Source organism: Anticarsia gemmatalis, chromosome 16 (genome assembly GCF_050436995.1).
Source record: "Anticarsia gemmatalis isolate Benzon Research Colony breed Stoneville strain chromosome 16, ilAntGemm2 primary, whole genome shotgun sequence".
NCBI classification, from domain to species: Eukaryota; Metazoa; Arthropoda; class Insecta; order Lepidoptera; family Erebidae; genus Anticarsia; species Anticarsia gemmatalis.
The window spans coordinates 6,029,771-6,048,034 of NC_134760.1; the positions used below are offsets into that span (position 1 = coordinate 6,029,771).

The following is an 18,264-nucleotide window of genomic DNA, read 5'->3' on the forward strand; positions in this document are numbered from 1 at the left end:
CAATTAGTTAAAGCAATTAGCAAGATAAACTGTAAAGTCAACACCACGAGGCACTGACATTGTTAAAATTCTGTACAAATTGGCCCAGATCTCTTTACGTCGCTCATAGTTCACATACGAATATGTACGAACCAAAACCGTATGTAACGCGCGTAACACATTGCATTGTGAGTTGTCATCAACTAGTGACGTGGAACACACTGCCTTTTTAGAGTAACCGTGTCCTGCCTTCTAATGAGTTATTGATTGTTTGTTAATTTCCTTACATTAATCAGTTGGTCTCAGTCGGTCATGTGGTCTACTCTGTGCGCCGGTACACGAAAATGTTTAGTTGTATTTCATGCCAAAACTCATCGCGAAGTGAAATCTCCGAGACCGATTCGGAATCTGAAAATGAAGATGAATGGAGTAAGTGAAAATATTTCTGTATTCACAAATAATACGTCAAAGAGACGACACGTCGCGAAATCTGAAATTATTTTCCTCGTTAGCCTTTCGAATTTATTTGTGTGGAAATATTAAATGAAGTCACGTAGCAGGTGCGCGCCACAGGTAAAAATACTTCTTGTAGAAATTCTCGTTTTTAATTAAATTGAATTAGATGAAACACCACAACATCTGTGGTAGCGCACCGTACTTATTTCTTGCGAACAAAGTTTTCTAATATCATCTCGGGAGTTTCATTATTTAGAAATCGCGATATAATTATATAAAGTTTTTATGAAAATGATTTTGTGAGGCTGCCTGCTCGTATTGATTGGATTGCAAGAGAAACTTCGTCTTTTAAAAGATTGAAAAATAATTATATATTCAGTGAGGTTTTATAATATAATTGATCACGGTCTTTTCAGGGGACATTAAAGACTTTTAATTTAAGATAATGCGAAATTTTATTTTGAATTATTCGTTAGTTCAAGTAGTAAGAACTTCATTGATGTTCAATGGTTCAATAAAATTAACTATCGATCAGAACTCGCATTGTTAGAAGCTGACATTTCAGTAGAGTTTCTAGTGAGGGAACGCTGGCATTCCATATCTCGAGATATCATTGTCAGTAGGACTCTTTATCGGTCGATCATTGTCAATTGTCGGTAGACAATAGTCCGTGGTATGAATACACTATGTACTGCAGGCAAGTGTACGGTAATCCGATTTCCTATGTGTTCCGAACAGCTGTCAGGCCTTCCTGTATCGGGCACTATCGGTAACAAATTTACTAGCTACAGATTATATTACAACTTGTATGGTTTGTGCCTGGATAGATATTGATTTCTGGTTGCAGTTAAGCCCTATAGCCTGCTACGTACCTGACTAATATATCAGGGTTATGGTTTTCTTAATCAAATTCGGAAAGGGTTATTACATTCTTGCTTGCAAAGATTATTAAAACTGGACTGATTCTGGTAAACTATACTGTGATAGAGTAGTGGTAAACCGACAAAAAAGAGCACCTGTTTCATTTAATCTCCGCATCAACCTAAGGTAGACCGGTAGAAAATGTCTTTATTTATTCAGTCACTAAGTCCGCATGTAGGTATGCAACTATGTATATAAAGTTTGAAACAAATAAATAAATAAAAGGGGCAGCGTCATGGACTGGGTTGGGATTGAGTTCGTATTTTCATAAACTCCAAATAGAAGACAGTGTGGCGCCAACTCACCTAAATAGAATTCGACTGGATTAAGATTCAAAGGAAAGAAAGCATCAATGAAACATAGGCCTGCATAATTATGTATTAGCGTAAAGCGCTGGCTTTGAGCGATGACGCCTTAGCCTATTGTACGGGAAAGCTCTTGAACTTAACCCTAAGAGGCTTTGTATTACAAATACGGAGTGATTAATCCGTCAGTTCTTCTTTTTCCTTTATGGTTAAGACAAGTTTATATACTTAGATATCATCATCAATCATGGCTATGCAGAGAAGAACCTTAAACTCAGTATTTAATTATCAAATAACTGACGTGATATTTATTTTTACATTACTACTTTGTAATACAAATGCGAAAATGTGTTGTTATTTACAAAGTGTATGAACATACTAACACATTTTCGTATTTGACTAAGAATGCAAAATCGGAACTTGGATTTCTATTAATGTTCTGCTTTTACGTCTAGGTCCAGCTCATTTAAATCCTAAATAGGATGATGCAAAGATGAAAAAAACTTTTTCACATTCATTTTATTTCAACAAAATATAAAATCGCGTAAGGAACAACGGGTATACGCTAGTATGCTAATAGTCATTTAATATGTACAGAATAATACCTTTAAAATACAACCACGAAATGTTTAAAATGTATCATTAATATAATTGATGTTCATTACTGAATAGCATTTCGTTTCGAAGTGACGTCGTAGCTATAATTAATATTTCAATTAAAAATGAATTAACGCTGAGTAAAGTATAGTTAAGAATATAATTGTATTAAAACGTCTTTTAGGCATATAAGGACCATTCTAATATTAATAAATTAAATATATCGCTGTACTATACAATAGAATATACACTAAATATTCTGCATATAATATTTTAAGTTTTTTAGATGCATACTAACATCGGATCCCGACTTCGTCCGCAGGCTAAGATTTTCCGTAATAATAAGTAGTAATGGCGTTATTAAGTAACAAAATCTGTCCAAATATCCCCGCATTTAAGAGACAAGGCAAGACAATATTGAGAAAAGAAGAAAAATTCAATTCGAATATTTTGTTTAAAGTTTACATTAATCTTTTAGCGAGATAATAGTATGCTACATCTGTGAAGATTCTTTGTGTTCATCTCAGCTTGAACAAGCATCCTTGAAACTCGGAGACTGCGGATCTAAACCAGTGGAGTGTTAACAAAGGAGTTGAAGACGCGGATTTAGAATATAGTGATACAAAATAGAATATAACTAGTACAACGCATGTTACAAAATTAAATAATGTATGTTGACTAAGACAACAAGGGTAATACACTATAGTCTTCAAAAGTAGAGTTTTCAGAGTAAAAGGACTTTAAGGAAGTTAACATTTGTTTTGTGCAATAATTAAGCTGTTACTTTTCCGAACATTCAGAAAACAATCTTAAAAATGATTGGTACATCAAGCAAATCCAGACCAACTGGTTACCGATTGTAGAGAATGCCAAAACAAAACTATAATTGTTTTGAATCAAATGGGCATGGGCGACTCAATAGCATTGAAGGACCATAATTGCCTTTCAGTTTCCTGAATGAAAAACATTCAAACAATCCTTGATCGTTGAGTAAAAGTGCTACACTAACCCCCGGTTTCTGAGGTACATTTAGCGGTGGTATATCTATTCGATAACGTTTTTTTTATATGGGTTTTAACGGTTTTGAATAGATAAACTACCGCTAAATTTACCCCAGAAACCGGGGGTAAGCCTTTTTTACCCCTTTTATCTATACTTTATGAACGTTAGAAGCTTTGAATAAGCTCTAAAATATTTCCACACTAGAAACGAATAGAGTCGTTCTCTATTGAAACTGGTCATCTTGACTCGCATTTGTAAGAGTCGGAATTGGGTCAGCGCGGTGCTAGAGCGATAGGTTCAACCTACTATTTGTGGACTATTGCTGTTTCTACTCAAATCGTTTCGTTTAGTACATTTATATCACCTGTGTCCTGAAAATTCGTACCACTTTATTAATAAAATACTTTTTCACTATGTAATACTTAAATTTCAAAATAGATCGAAAGTGACAATTCCGCTACGATATTTGTAAAAGAACATTCACAAGATTTCGCATAAAATGTAGACAAAAAACTAGACCCGTTATTTCAAACTAGTTACTAACTTATATTGGCAGAACTATTGATACCTTTGCCTATAAAAAAAGTTTTTGCAACTCGCACGATACGTCTCATACAAATATTTCGTTTTCATTTTGGATGGTTGTTTGCAAACAACGAGTGTATGAGTTAACCTCGTGGGAGTATATGACACAGGCTGTGTGTATGTAGATATATTTATATTTGTCGGAACAGTTGTGCGGTTCAACTCGGGCGGCGAAATTGCTCGTTAGTTCCGTTTCCTGCTTGACTTGGAGGGCTTCGCCGCGCAATGCCTGTTTTTTTATTTCGCCACGTTTTTCCGAATATCTTATTTTGTAAGAGCCTTACCTATTATATGTGAAAGGAAATACGCTACGATTATTCCCATATTTATGACTTCTATTGATGCTTTTGTATCGTTCCTCCATTTTGACAAATCGCGAGATGAAAGGAATACGTCGGCCAAAAGAGCAATTAACACATGGCATGTAATTTGGTAAGAGATCTCAGGATTATAATCCGAAACGCAGGCACTACAATATGTACATAGTAAATTTGACGGAAAATGTGTATGCGAGCTTATTCAAACATGTGTGAAGAGATTAATGGAATCCTTTATTTTAATTATAAAACCATTATCGTTAAGCCTTAATGGTTTGCGGTGAATTGTATAGATACGTATCTTCCAATTCTAAAAGCTTCGCGTATCGGCTCTCCGTATCTTATTAAATTCAATTAATCGGCCAGCTAGACATGTGGAATTGTGCCAAAATTAAATCGCAAGGTCTTACCGAAATAAAATATTCTATATCCACAGAACAAAAAGTTATAATAAAACCATAAAAACTGAAATTACGTGGCTGTAGAGGTCCGTATAACGCTCGAAATGATACTATTTACATTGCATATTACTTTGGGGAAATGAGAGTTATTATGACAGGCATAAAAAGTAGGTCATTCTTATCGCGTAAACAAATTTCTATGATGAACGGTCGAAGGCGCCAGGTTCCTCGGAGCCAAGATAAACATTAAACATGCTCTATCTTGTGCCTACCGCGGCCTACACTACAGACCAGCCCCTAGGTAGTGAATCTGTTTATGTGCCTGTTATTAACACTTTCGGGACCGGTAGTAAAAAGTAACGGACGTCACTTTCCGCTGTTATGTGGAATTTCCATTAAGTTGGCAGGTAAATACGCTCGGTTACGACTAATAATAAAGCTGTGTGCTATCATACTATCTCATCTCGCTGTAAGGGATGATGCTCATTACATCAAGCCGTCCGCAACTGTGCTTGCGTACCTTGAAAATAATTGCAGCTCCCTGATTGGTGAAATGGGTCCATTAAATTATTCTCTATTCCACGTATGTATTTCATTTCTCAAATAGAACTCTATTTGAGTTAAAGTTTCCCTTGTCGAAATATTATCTGAAATCATGTTAAATATTATGGACGTTTTCCATTTCACAACGTTGCAACGTTATTTTCTAGACTGTAGAAAATATTCGCTTGGATGCTACAAAAGACTCTTTCAAAAATATATTTCCTTCAGCCAGGCTACAATAGAAACACCGAATGTGAAAGAACCGCGTTTATAGATACGTGTTTTTATCTTTGTTTAGAAACAGCTAGATATGTTTTACGAGTACCCCTGTACCAAGGCCATATAAATCATTACGAGTAGGTGCTGTTGCGTATGTTTGATATTTCTGGGTTGAAATCAAATACGTGGTTACCGTTCGTTTAACTAACACCGTATTTGTATGGAGTACTTATTCTATTTTGAGTTTTTAGGTTTTGTTTTGTGTCACTACATCTTAGACGTATGGTAAGTATCATAGTTGTAATTGATTTGTTAAATGTAAAATCAAAGAACACGCACTTCATTATTAATGTACATATAGATATCATAACAATATGTATGTAGATAAAACTTCGAACATTGCTGACCAAACATATTTTACACGTAATTGCGAAAAGAGCAGCAGTAAATACTCCTTTGGCTGAATTTATCATTTTCCGGTGTTTAGCTGTCTCCCGACGGATTTCTCCAAAATGGTTTTCTCGACACGTGTTGATGTGTACGTCGTATACGTACAAATTGTTATCGGATTTCCAGATGAACGACTCAACGATTATTGCGATTTTCTTTTGACAAACAAGAACACTCCGAAGATTTCGTACGTTTGATATTACAATCGAATAAAATTCGCACCCTTAAACCCGAACAAATTGCTTACATACCTCGCGTTCGCTTAAATCTAATACAAGAAGTTTTATCAAACGGAACTCTCCCAATTCTCTATGTGAATAGGATCGATCTGATGCTCAGTTTTATCTTTCTTGTTTTGTGTTCAGTCGTAGTAATATTGTAGTTGGCATGTGTTTGTGTAGTAATTCTGAATGACGTGCTCAAAACATTGTACAACACGGAGCTGTAATTAAACACGTGGAATTAATTACTTACAATGTGTTTACAATTAGGATAAATTGTTATTTTGCACCTCATTACTTCCTTTATCGATTGTGGTTTCTACAAATCATTAATTTTACTGCTCAAATATACACACAGTTTTTAGTACTAGCAAAGACATGGATAAAATTTAAATTATTTTTACAGAAAAACTTAAAATTTTCAATTCATCGTGAACTTTCCTCTCGCAGGCGTCCAATGCTTTTTATTTTATCCGCCGCAAAGTGGGAGCAACGTTAGAAAAGTTAAAAAGTAACTGTAAACTAGTTACACGCGGGCATCCTATCTTTTTGAAAGTTTCGTCTGAGACGTGCTCTTATATGCTGTTTGGTACGAAAATATTTTTAATAACAAATTCTTGTGACGATGAAAATACTTTTTAAACATACTGGTAAATAAGAAAAGTTGGATATTAAGGTGTAAAAATATATAAATGTGTAGGTATACAATGTATGCAGAAAACAGCAATAAGCGCCCTATATTGGTAGTAGGAGTGCAAACAGTGAGCGACGTGGCACCGCGCGACGTGCGGATTAGTGGCCATAATGAAATGTCAGCGTTCACCGGCACTGATGAGGGGTTTATACTATTCTAGACTTTTAGTACTCTTTTTCTAGTCTTACTTCTTATCTGCATAATGAATTCATTACGTAATGAAATCCTGTGTAAATGCAAACAATATTGTATCTCGATCACGTATCTATATTTATAAGTATCTGTTACGGGGCCATACCAAATTCCATATTTAGTTCGTTATTTTGATATCAATGTTGAGTAAAGAGGAATTTAGAGCGATACTCAGTACTGCTGCCGTTAGAACAGCAGATAATACTCTTTTTTATACATAATGCGATAAAAAAATATAGAGTTTATCTAAACAGACTATTACATAGTTATAACCGAAAAACCTTTAAGTAGATACACAATGACAATGAGCGTAGGCTCTATCGACCGCACCTTTCATACATTAATGAGAAAATTTCTGTAGTGGTCAACTCTAACACAACCTTTGCATTACATAACACACCTCTGCCCATTCCGTTGCCTATTTTTAAGTATGATGGATTACTCCGGGTTAATTTATTTAAGTAAATTACATTATGGTATCCAAAATTTAATCTGACATTTTCGCACAGTCATCTCATATTCGATGTAACGGGCGGGTTTTGCAAGTGTACGTGAGATCAGCAATAATGTAACGATTAATTATGCTACTCATAACCTTGCACGTTGGTGTGGAACTTTTAAATATTTGAGAGACCTCCGCTTTATACACGAAAGTATGTATAATAATCGTTTGCAATGGTAATTACCTACTGTTTTTGATGTTGCCAACTTTAAAGGTTTGCACTGAATATGTTCCTTCTCTTCTCTCTTCGTCTTTTCAGCATTGGACTTCGGTACCTTGATAACAATATTTATGAAAGCGCATAATATTTCTGATTATTGACTGACTAATGAAATCTTCAAATCCTGTCTCAGTTCTCTTCTAAAGCATTTTTTTTTAAATCAATACTTTCTAGTTTTCCCAAATATCACAAGTCATGTTTTCATGAACACACACATAAATTAATTAGCAGACGTCTTTCTAAGCAATAATATTTTCTAAGACATTCGCAAAGGTTGTTGCTCTGTTTAAAGCACGCTAGCTTTGATAGTTTATGCATGCGCTTTTGCATAGTAAGAACAGTGACGAGAGCTAGTAAACTCTCGGAGGAATCCCTTTGTCTTCATTAGCGATGGACAGTCCATTGTTACGAAGGAGAAAGTTTCCATCTACCCGCTTAACTGTCAATCATTTCAGAGTTATGTGAAAGTCCTTTGAGGATAAAGACTTACCTGAATCGATTGTCTACTGATTTTTCAAAGCCTTTGTTTAAAATTTGTTGCTTTTGTGGTAAGTTATCGAGATTTCTTAAAACAGAATTTTTAACCAATATTCTGTGACTACTGACTTTTTTACGAACATAATTAATCAGTCCTGTACCTCGATTCTCTACCACTATCGACTACCGACAACAGGCTAGCTATCGACATTATGACATTTAGAATGTACTGCCAAGAAGGTTTCTGCGACGCCCGTCAGAGGCGCTTATCAGATTTTCATACAAAATTTCTCGATAACAGTTCGGTTGTCGGTTAGTCGATAGTGGTAGAAAATCGAGGTACTGATAACCCAGTTCGGCATTCATGAGAATTCAGTAACCACAATGCAGATAAAAATAAAACAAATTCAGTTTCGAACACAATATTAGTTCAATATCGCGTGGAAAACATTCATTACGATACGCAATCAGTCATAATGGTGTAGATAAACGAAGACAAAACCTAGTCTGAAACCACTCACATTGGTATACGAATAAAAATAATACAAACCTATTCTAAGGGTGACAGGTCATAAAACAGCCTCTTTTTTGTAGCTGACCTAAGATTAATGTTCTACATTGCGTGTAGAATGAATAGAATAGTGCTACAATATAGGGATAGTAGTCGCACTATGATTTATTTTTAAACCACGCAGTCTAGGGGATAATCCGTGTAGCGTGGGTGGCTTTACAAATAGTATAAAACACAAAGATGAACGGACTTAAACGACGTCTTTCAGTTACAGATTTTCTCTTTGATATTCTTGACAAATTAATTTATTTTACAGTGAAAGACACAAGCAAATTGGATAAAAAATTACGTCCTTTTGCCGATTTGTTTTATAAATGAAAAGCAATTGGAAAATAGCGTTTTGAAATGTGCTTATTTAATAAACAAATGATGTAAATACCGCCGCGATGCGGTACTCGTGTAAATAAATAATGATCACTCAAATTAGAGAGCTCTCATCCTTAGTGCTCGAATGGAAAAATCTCTAAGGACCCTGTTTGTTTCTCTTGCTTTCTAGTTTATTACATAAATAATAAGTATGTTTTATATACCATATGCGGTTTGCTATTAAGACGTGCACGTGTATTGATATTTTTGCTTGAGTTCTCTTATTGGATGCATCTCAATTATTTTCAATTCATCCAACCGCATTTGTCCTGGGCGTCTAGTGAGTAGAAGCTGGTGGAAATTAATTACTCATACTCTAATGACAAAGAAAACCAGCGCTCGAATGAGCCTATGAAATATTTGCAGAGCCGGCTTTTTGTCCTGTGGGCTGATCGGGGTCCAGTATTAATTGGCCAAACGCAGTAGGGCTTTCATAGTACAAAAATAGCTGTGTTTATCAAGGCTTTAAAAAAAATACAAATACGTAACTTACACGTCGGTGGTAAAAACACATCTGTATATTCATTTAAATCGCAAATTTTTCAAGAAAACTGCTCTCAGTTTACTGTAGAATTTAGTTATCCTAAAGTGCTTCAACAATAACGCAACAATCGACCGAGGGGATTGGAAACTCATGGGCAGTCAGGGGGAGGTCTTTGCTCAGCAATGGGATATAGAAACAGGCAAATAAAAAAAAACTTCTGGTCCAGTCTATAACGCTCAATAAACGGAACTATTTATAAAACGCACTGTTCGTTATAAATTCTTGATATTTCCTTTCTCATCGTAAATAAGAGGTAATTAGTCATAAATCAAAATGCATGTCAACATAAAACGTTTGTAATGTTAAAACCACAACCGTTTCCGCGCATTAAACTAATCATTGTTCATATAAAAGATCTTATCGAACGTTTATGGAAATAAAGTGCTGATATAATATATTTTCCTGAACGAAATATTTGTTAGATTACACGACATATAACTTAACTAACGAACTAGTTAGGTTTTCAACGAAATAGCTATGAAATGCTCGATATTTTTGTAGTGCTCCGATGTTTTGTTTTTACATTATAACATGTGATAGAATTTATTTCTTTTGACAATAAATAAATATCATTTTCGTGAGATTAAATTCTGACATTATTATTTTGATACGTAACTTGCTGGGATTGTCTTTCTTTTTTACTACGGTTGAGACTGTCACTAAATATCTATATTATACAGTTTTTTACAGTTATTTACGTACATCACTGTTATTATAACTAGCATATAAGTTATCTGAAACTTATATATTAGCGGTGTAACGGGCCTCATATATTTTATTTTTATTATAAAACAGTAAATAACTCTATATAATATCGAGTAGTTACTCTCAAACAGCCAGCACTACATACCGTACAGGCGAACAACTAAATTATAACATTCGTGCGGTATATTGGTAAACTTGCACTGGACTAGTGTGGAGTGTTGACCAACGCTCTCTCGATGCAGCCGTGAGCTCGGCAAACATCTCGCGGCTGTAGGTGAACAGCTAACTACACAATAAGATATGCAACCTAACATACATGAGTAGGGAAACAGCCTTTGGGTTTCTAAGCAACTATAACGAGTAACCATTTAAAAATAGCCACAAATAAGCAAAAAGTAGGACAAAATATTGATGATTAGACTTGCAAAATTACTGAAATCTTAACATTATCTTTCTGTAGCTCCACTCTCTATAACTATCGGCAACCAGCTAGCTATCGAAAATCTTTGTATGAAAGTCTGATAAGTGCTTCTAGGGGGCGCCGTTGGAATTTTTAGAGGACATTTTAATTGTCAAATTCTTGCTTGATACTCGAAAGTATCGGGACGGTAGAAAATCACGCCACGACAGGGTTTTCTATAAATTTAGTTTCAAATGAGTATTATCCAAACACTGAACTGATTTTCACATTTTTGTTTCATATTTGTATTTAAATTATTTAAAAATAAAACCACTCTTGAACGAAAAGAATCAACGATTTCCATACGTTCTAGTGTTGGTATCTTCAGATGTCAAATCAAACTCTCAACTTACTTCGAAAATAGCTCTACGGACATAATAACAGACGTAAACTAAAGTTTTCCAATAAGGTTTCCTTTGTACCCGAAGGTATGAACCTGAAAACAAAACTAATTGAGTGCGGTATGAATGTACCTTTTGTCACAGACGCGAGATAGACATTTACATTACAATGTTCTTACATATTATTATATTTTGGGTGACGACAGTATTATATAATGAAATATGAGAAAGAAAGTCGCTCACGTGCCGTATGCGAAATTATTTACTGATTAGGTAAAAATAAAAATTTATTATATTGTGAGTTCAATACGAATTAACAGATTATGATTGTTTTACATACATACATAAAATTACACCCATACATCACGCTTTTTTCCCATAGGCAGAGACCAGAGAATGCCACTTCGTACGATACTTACAAACTTTTTATGCACATGATCTTGACTGATTGTCATATAAAAAAATATCAGTATAAATAATTAAATTTGCGTAAAATTGATTTTAGTAGTTTTGTTGAGCCCCATAGAATACAGGGTTCCACGTAAAGTGTTTATCACTCATGTAACATATAATTTGAATTGGCATAATCCAATATTATTTCGTAGATACATAAAGTTTTACCTACAATAGCTATTAAACTCAATACCCAGTCTAATAGTGTGTAAAATATTTACACCCATAGTCCCCGTTAGGTATCCTGGGGCGATACCTACACCGCTCCTCTCGACATGTGAATTAGTAATTGTATTACGAAATTGTAAACACGTCTGCTCTAACCTGTCAGTCTGTTCCTATATTTGAACAGTAGTATATATAGAAATAGAATGGTCTTGGCTATATGAAGTAGCGTATATGACTTACCGCTTTTATGAAACTACGTCCTCTTGGATTATATTCATACGGTTTGAGTTTCCCACGGAAAAAACCACGTGCAAAAGCTAGCACAGCATAAAATGAACATTTCCAGAAATACACTTTGTGATCAACTGCTGACTGTTGTATAAGAGAATCTATTCGAAATTGATAGATGCAGCTGAAAATTGCTAATGTGGCGTGAAAACAGCAATTGCATAGATTAACACAATAAGCTGGTTCTCCATTACGTTCTGAATTTCAGACATATCTAGCAAAATATGACTGGTATTAGGAATATATCTGCCTCACTTTGTGGTCAACTCGAACGCACTAAATGTACACAATAATTGATTTCCTCAGAACCCTCAAACGTCAATCCAACTAGTCTACATTTACTGAGAAATAGAAAGCAATCCTTTCGTGGAAACGCAGGCATAGTTTGTACCTAGAAGTCACGATTTAGTTAGAAATGGTTAGATTAATATCAAGTGAATCAAGATTATACAAATCGATCACAAATACAGATCCTTTAGTTCAAAGACTTGGTCAATTGATTTGTTAAAATCGTTTTTTACAAAGTAAGTAGGTACTCTGGCTTTTTAACTTATTCGTCGACTGAGTCACGGGACGTCGCGTTTGAATTAAAAGTTTTCAAAAACAAAAATAGTAGCTAGATTGGTTTTGCTTTCATACTAATGTTTTTTGCAAAAAATTCTACAACTATGCAGTGCAGGTTTTGAAAAGCTATGGCAAGATATTTTCTAGTAATTCTATTTGAATTCATAATTAGCAATTGAAGCATTACAGCTGAACTATGCTACAATCTACACACTAATTTACACTTTGGTTAGTGGGTCACGATACTGACGATCGATGCTATTTATTCAAGCCGATTACAAACGTTACGATTAAGCTTAGTGATTAACAACAACGGTGACCTACGTAAATAACCGATTGTCCTCTAAGAACTTGTAAAATTGTTCTTAACACGCACAATCAAATGCTTTGTTACTTTTCTTTAAAGAGTCTGTTTATTGGCGTTTTAAATAAGAGCTAATTACGGGCATAAAAATAGAACCTTTTATGCGTCTAATAAAATTATGGTTAAGGTTAAACACCTAGATAGCTTAATTAAAAATAGCCTTTGTTGGTCCTCACCTTACTATGAATCAGTGAAAATCTTGCCGAAACGGGTTCAGCCTTTTTGTGGGTTAGACGGTACATTTTAAGTTTTTATAGATTGATCAGCTACATCGGAGTAAGGCGATCAGTATATTTCCCAGAATTTCAAACAGTCTTCTATCACAAACAATGAAAATAAAACATAAACTTTGCCATCGCTACAGCTAATAGAAAATTGAACCGGAACATTTTTCTGCAAGATTCCATTGAAGTGTAATATCTTGAACTATGAAGCAAATCCTTAAGTCATTCCTTTTATTGCGATCTTTAGTTAGTTCCTTACTGTTGAATGCCCCTCTTAATTGAGATTGCGAATAAAATGGCAATTGTACTTTACCATTGTTACGTGGACTGATAATGAAGTCAGTTTTTATTCTTACAATGAGAGCCGTGCCTTTTCTGAGAGATTTTTATCTTTATAGCACCTTTTTATACCTCCCATTGTTTGGGATTGCTTATTTTTCAAGATAGGCCCGTAACATGACAATTAATGTTGACAATCCTTGTTTCTTTTTCCTAATTAATCTAAAAATAGCGTAATTGCTTCTAGACAAAAACTTACTGGCATAATTATGTTGTTTACACACAGATAACCTACCTTATGTTTGTTGAACAATAGGAATTCTTGCCGTGACTTGTTTGACGATGTCAGATTTTCAACAAGTTTTATCTGATGGTTAGACGTTATCTACAAGTATTAATTGGTTAGGTCTATATAAAAAAAAATCACCGAAATGTATGTACGCGCATAACATTTGAACAACTAAACTAAATTGGATTTTCCTTTTAAATATGTTTGTAACTGTCGGGACAATGTTTGTATGGAATCGATGGGACAAAATTCTAACGGAAAAGAAGGAAAAATGGTCTATAGGTACTTGTTCGAAGCCTACGATATCGCTAGTTATAAATAATTTCAAGTTTCAAATCAAGAATTTTGGTAAACAAATACGAAATATAAAGGTGGACTCATTAGTTCCCGTAAGCACTAGCTTTATGTTATAAATTACTGGAATTAGTAGCGGTCGAAAAGTAATTTGCTGACTGGCACCAACTTCAAAGCTCTTCGTCACTTTGACAATTTGTCTTTTATAAATAACACTCCCGAGGGACGCAAAACATAGAAAATTACTTTTATACCTCCGAAATTGGGTGGAATAATGAAACTGGAAGTAGGTACTTCGGTTTCTCGTTACGTATATTAAAAGTAATATTGTGTCTGGTCGCAAACAGGCATGGAGATTCCAAATTGATTGTGTGTTTCGAGACGCTTCTGTTTTTCTTGCATATAACAGCACACTGTTATGAGATGAAGTTTAAGTAACAAGGTGTAGAAGCATACACAAAGTAAAGGAAAAAAAGTATAAGGAAAGACAACGTTGTGATTACAAAGTAAGGAAAATATTTTCTTTAGAATTGACTTAGGGTAGGTAAGTGTTGTTGCATTATTATTGTTATATTAAAATTTATTTATATATTAAATACTATATACTAAGTGCGGGTTGGGAACTTTGCATTACCCTTAATTAATGTATTCAACAAATTTTAGACATGCTTTCATTATTAATCTAATGCCAATACTTATACTATATTAATTTAATTACTTTTCGATTAAGCATGTTCAAAACTTTGGTCTAACAGTCATAAAAGTTATTAAAACATGAATATAAAAAACGAATAAAATCTTAAAAAAAACTTCAAGCTATTTAATATTATTCAACAAAACTTCATCACACTCATCTTTTGCTGGTAAAAATAAACACACCCCACTCTGCCTCCTTCCAACATATTGTTTCTAAGTTAATCTCTTAGTGGAAGAAATCACGGAAAGTGCAACTTGCACGTGTGTTACTTCCTACGTAACTGACGACTAAAGGAACACCTAATCTATTGTGCTCTAAGCTTTTATAGACACGCTTTATAAAGAACGTGCTTTGTGCAAATGTCAGCCGTAATGTAATTTATCTTTGAACTAAACTGGTAAAGGAAAATTCTAGCTGGCTGGTTTTATGGACTCCTACGCCACAAGCAGAAAGCCAGATAAAACGAAATGCCTTTATGCTTCGGACTGCAATGTGCATAATAAATGGACTATAACTCAAATAAAGCTGTATATTAGGTCGGGGAAAAAGTCTTTTCGCATTATAGTATGTATGAACTTGTAATAAAATCTCTTTGGCTTCAAGAATCACAAATGAGTACACGGTACATTAGGTTTCTTTCAGTGAGCTCGTGAGGTACCCAAATATCAAGCTTTTTTGTGTAGAGACAAGTTCATACATACTACAATGCGAAAAGACTTTTTCCCCCACCATATATTTTAAAGAACGTGAGTTTTCAACGCGAACGACAGGCGTAATTACACCAAGCGTTTTATCTCGGCTCCGTAGACAGAATATTTCGTACATTAACTCCACCTGTTAAGTAAATTGTGCATAAAGTCTGCTCAAAGAATAAATACCTGGCCACTTTTACAGCGATGTTAAATGAGACTATGAGAGAGGAGACGTTTTGTATTCTATAACAACGGTTACTCTCCAGTTTCAACAATAAAACTACGAGGTAATACTGTAATAAAATGAACGTATCTGAGTTAGTTTTACGGTCGGTCTTTTGTGCCGTTCAGAATAAAAAGCATATCGTCTGGGTTGACTAACCTGACGACGCGACGTGCAGACGAAGCTGTCAAAACTTCTTCAATTATGACGTCATACATAATAGAACTGCAGTGGTATATTTTGCAAAGCTACTTAGCGCGATACTTTATAAAAAAAATATTATGCAAATCTTATCAGCGCGTCTAGCGGGCGCCGTACATACATTTCAAAAATCAAAAGTCTCGATACTCGATCATACCGATTGTTCAGAATCGCGCTACAGTATTCGTTATATAATCACAAATTTGTTCGATATTTTTCCTTACATTGGAAATTATCTTCAAGGCCTTCACTGTAATTATCACTTTCAGCTGTTATATATTTCCAAACTTATCAACGAATAACCTAACTTTTAACGATTATACGAAAGTTTCATGTCAAACAAATTGTTATACGTGTCTGAATTACAACTTTGTGATAAATTATTCAATTTCAAAGTACTTTATTTGAACGAACTATGCATAGAACATTTTGCAGGAATTTGAGCGACAATGGGCTTCCCACACAGACTTGTGAGTGCTATTGACTGTCGATCAAGTGGTCGTGAGTGGGAAACCTTTTCGTTAAACTATTGGGGTGAACCCACTCATATTACGAGCATATTCAGCTTAATTGGAGGAGTTAACGGACATCTTTGTGTCTGGCTTTCCTAGTAGTTTGTGTGAATTTCAGGGAATGTTTGTTGCATTGCGTTAAATATATGGTAATGCTTTCAGTTTGGTAAAGGAAAGCGTCAGTGTAACGCTAATGTTTGCTACAACCAACGGAGCTTTTAGATTACCGACTTTGTTTAAATTGAAAATTAAGAATCCATTTCCTCATTTAAGTAACATCTTCTTAAGTAAATCACAAATGTGTATGAAAGCCACGCCTATATATGTCTTTAACCCTTTCTTATGTATTCACAATTTTAACACGTGTATTGTATATAAAGGCATAATAGATAAGATTGAACGATTAATCACAAAACGGATCATATTTCACTGCGGGAAGTACAAGATAAATATTAGAAGGAAAGACAAATTACAATACCTACATAGCTAGTTTCCTTACGAAATAAATAATACAATATAAAGGTAACCTATCTAAAAATATAACAGGAAATGTTTATGTACGAAAGTTTCGTTATTACCCCAAATGAGGGTGTGCTTCATGCATAAAGATTTAGTTATAAATCACGATGGAAGCATTTTTATGGTGCGAGCCGCCATGAAAACCAAGTGTGCTGATATAGCTATAAAATAGAGTGCCGTTACCGATCCGTATGAATCATCTAGGATATCGATCGACTAGGTTATAGTATCACGAAACTTGCGTACTTGTTGTATTTCTTATTGTCTCTTTCTGTTTTGTTCCTAATACATCTGCAGAAAAGAGACAAATAATAAACAATATACAGCTCCATTTTGGTATTCAGTTTGGCTAGTTTTTCCAAGGTTCAAATTTGGATCTAATGAACTATTCTTGAAAAGTTTTGTTTTCTGTAACTGTCCATATTAAAACGTAAAATTACGAAATATAGACAGTTTTCCTATCTTTAAATAAAAAAAACTTAAAATAGAAAATGAATGAAAATGTGTGCCAGCTTTAACATCCATTAAGTTAATAAAGATGTGTTAGTTTCTAAATTATATTCTCCAAATTGTACCGTAAAAGAGATCCTGGACTTTGTTAGCCAACTCTGTTGACGTCAAACAAAGCCTTTTCGGCGAGTCAATGTTTATTCAGTTCTAAAAAGTACCGTGATTATTGCAAATACAAAAGGAAACAGACTACAGTAAACATAAAAATATAAATCATTTTAGGAAAAATATATCTTTGCTTTGTAGAACAAACGTTGAATTTTATGTTATTGTTTTGTTTGAAGCAGAAAAGTAACAAAGGTTAGTTTGGACAGTATAATTGAGATATTGCTATCTACAAAGTGGATGTTGGCTAAACACAAACTAGCCAAATCCCTGCAGCGTACATTGAAACAGTTAATGAACGATTCGGTCTGAGAGTGTTCAGGTCAACAGGGAAATAAAATAGGCCGCTATTGTTGTTTCAAATCGTGTTCAATACACGAATAGACACGATCAGGCTTTTTAATGTTTTTGGGATAGAAGAATTAATGTGTTACAGTTCACTGGTTCTGCAATGTTCGCTAAAGAGTATCTGTGTAACAAAGTGATGAAAGTAAAATTGCTGTTTAAAATTCAGTGAACAAATATTTTCTAGAGTTGAACGTTAGCTTCATTAATAAAAGCTTTAAACTGTAGTGACAAGAGTGTAATGAAGTAATATTCTGTACAAAGTCGACTGGACGTTCTGGAAAACTAGAATTTAATTACTTTTAACTCTTAAGCTTTCAATTTTCTAAGAGCATGTGAAAGGCAACATTATTTATTTCTTCCACGCTGCAAAGTTCGTCACAGTTTCATAGATAGCGCAAACTTTACTATCTAATATCTAAATAACAAGTTACTGTCGTGCCAATTGTCACGGCGTTTCCATTCAACC

General features: G+C 34.4%; 1 protein-coding gene across 3 annotated transcripts in view; it reads left to right on the plus strand.

Annotated features, from left to right (window-relative positions):
* The window catches only part of LOC142979347 (cytochrome b5 reductase 4), an 80,588-nt gene that overhangs the window by 27,865 nt on the left and 34,459 nt on the right, over positions 1–18,264 (plus strand). The window contains exon 1 of one of the 3 annotated variants that reach the window (XM_076124208.1): positions 198–408. The exons of the other annotated variants lie outside the window; for them this stretch is intronic. Coding sequence (XP_075980323.1) covers positions 324–408 — 85 coding nt within the window. The 5' untranslated portion in view covers positions 198–323. Of the gene's footprint in view, positions 1–197; positions 409–18,264 lie in introns of those variants that run through there. 3 annotated transcript variants of the gene reach the window in all.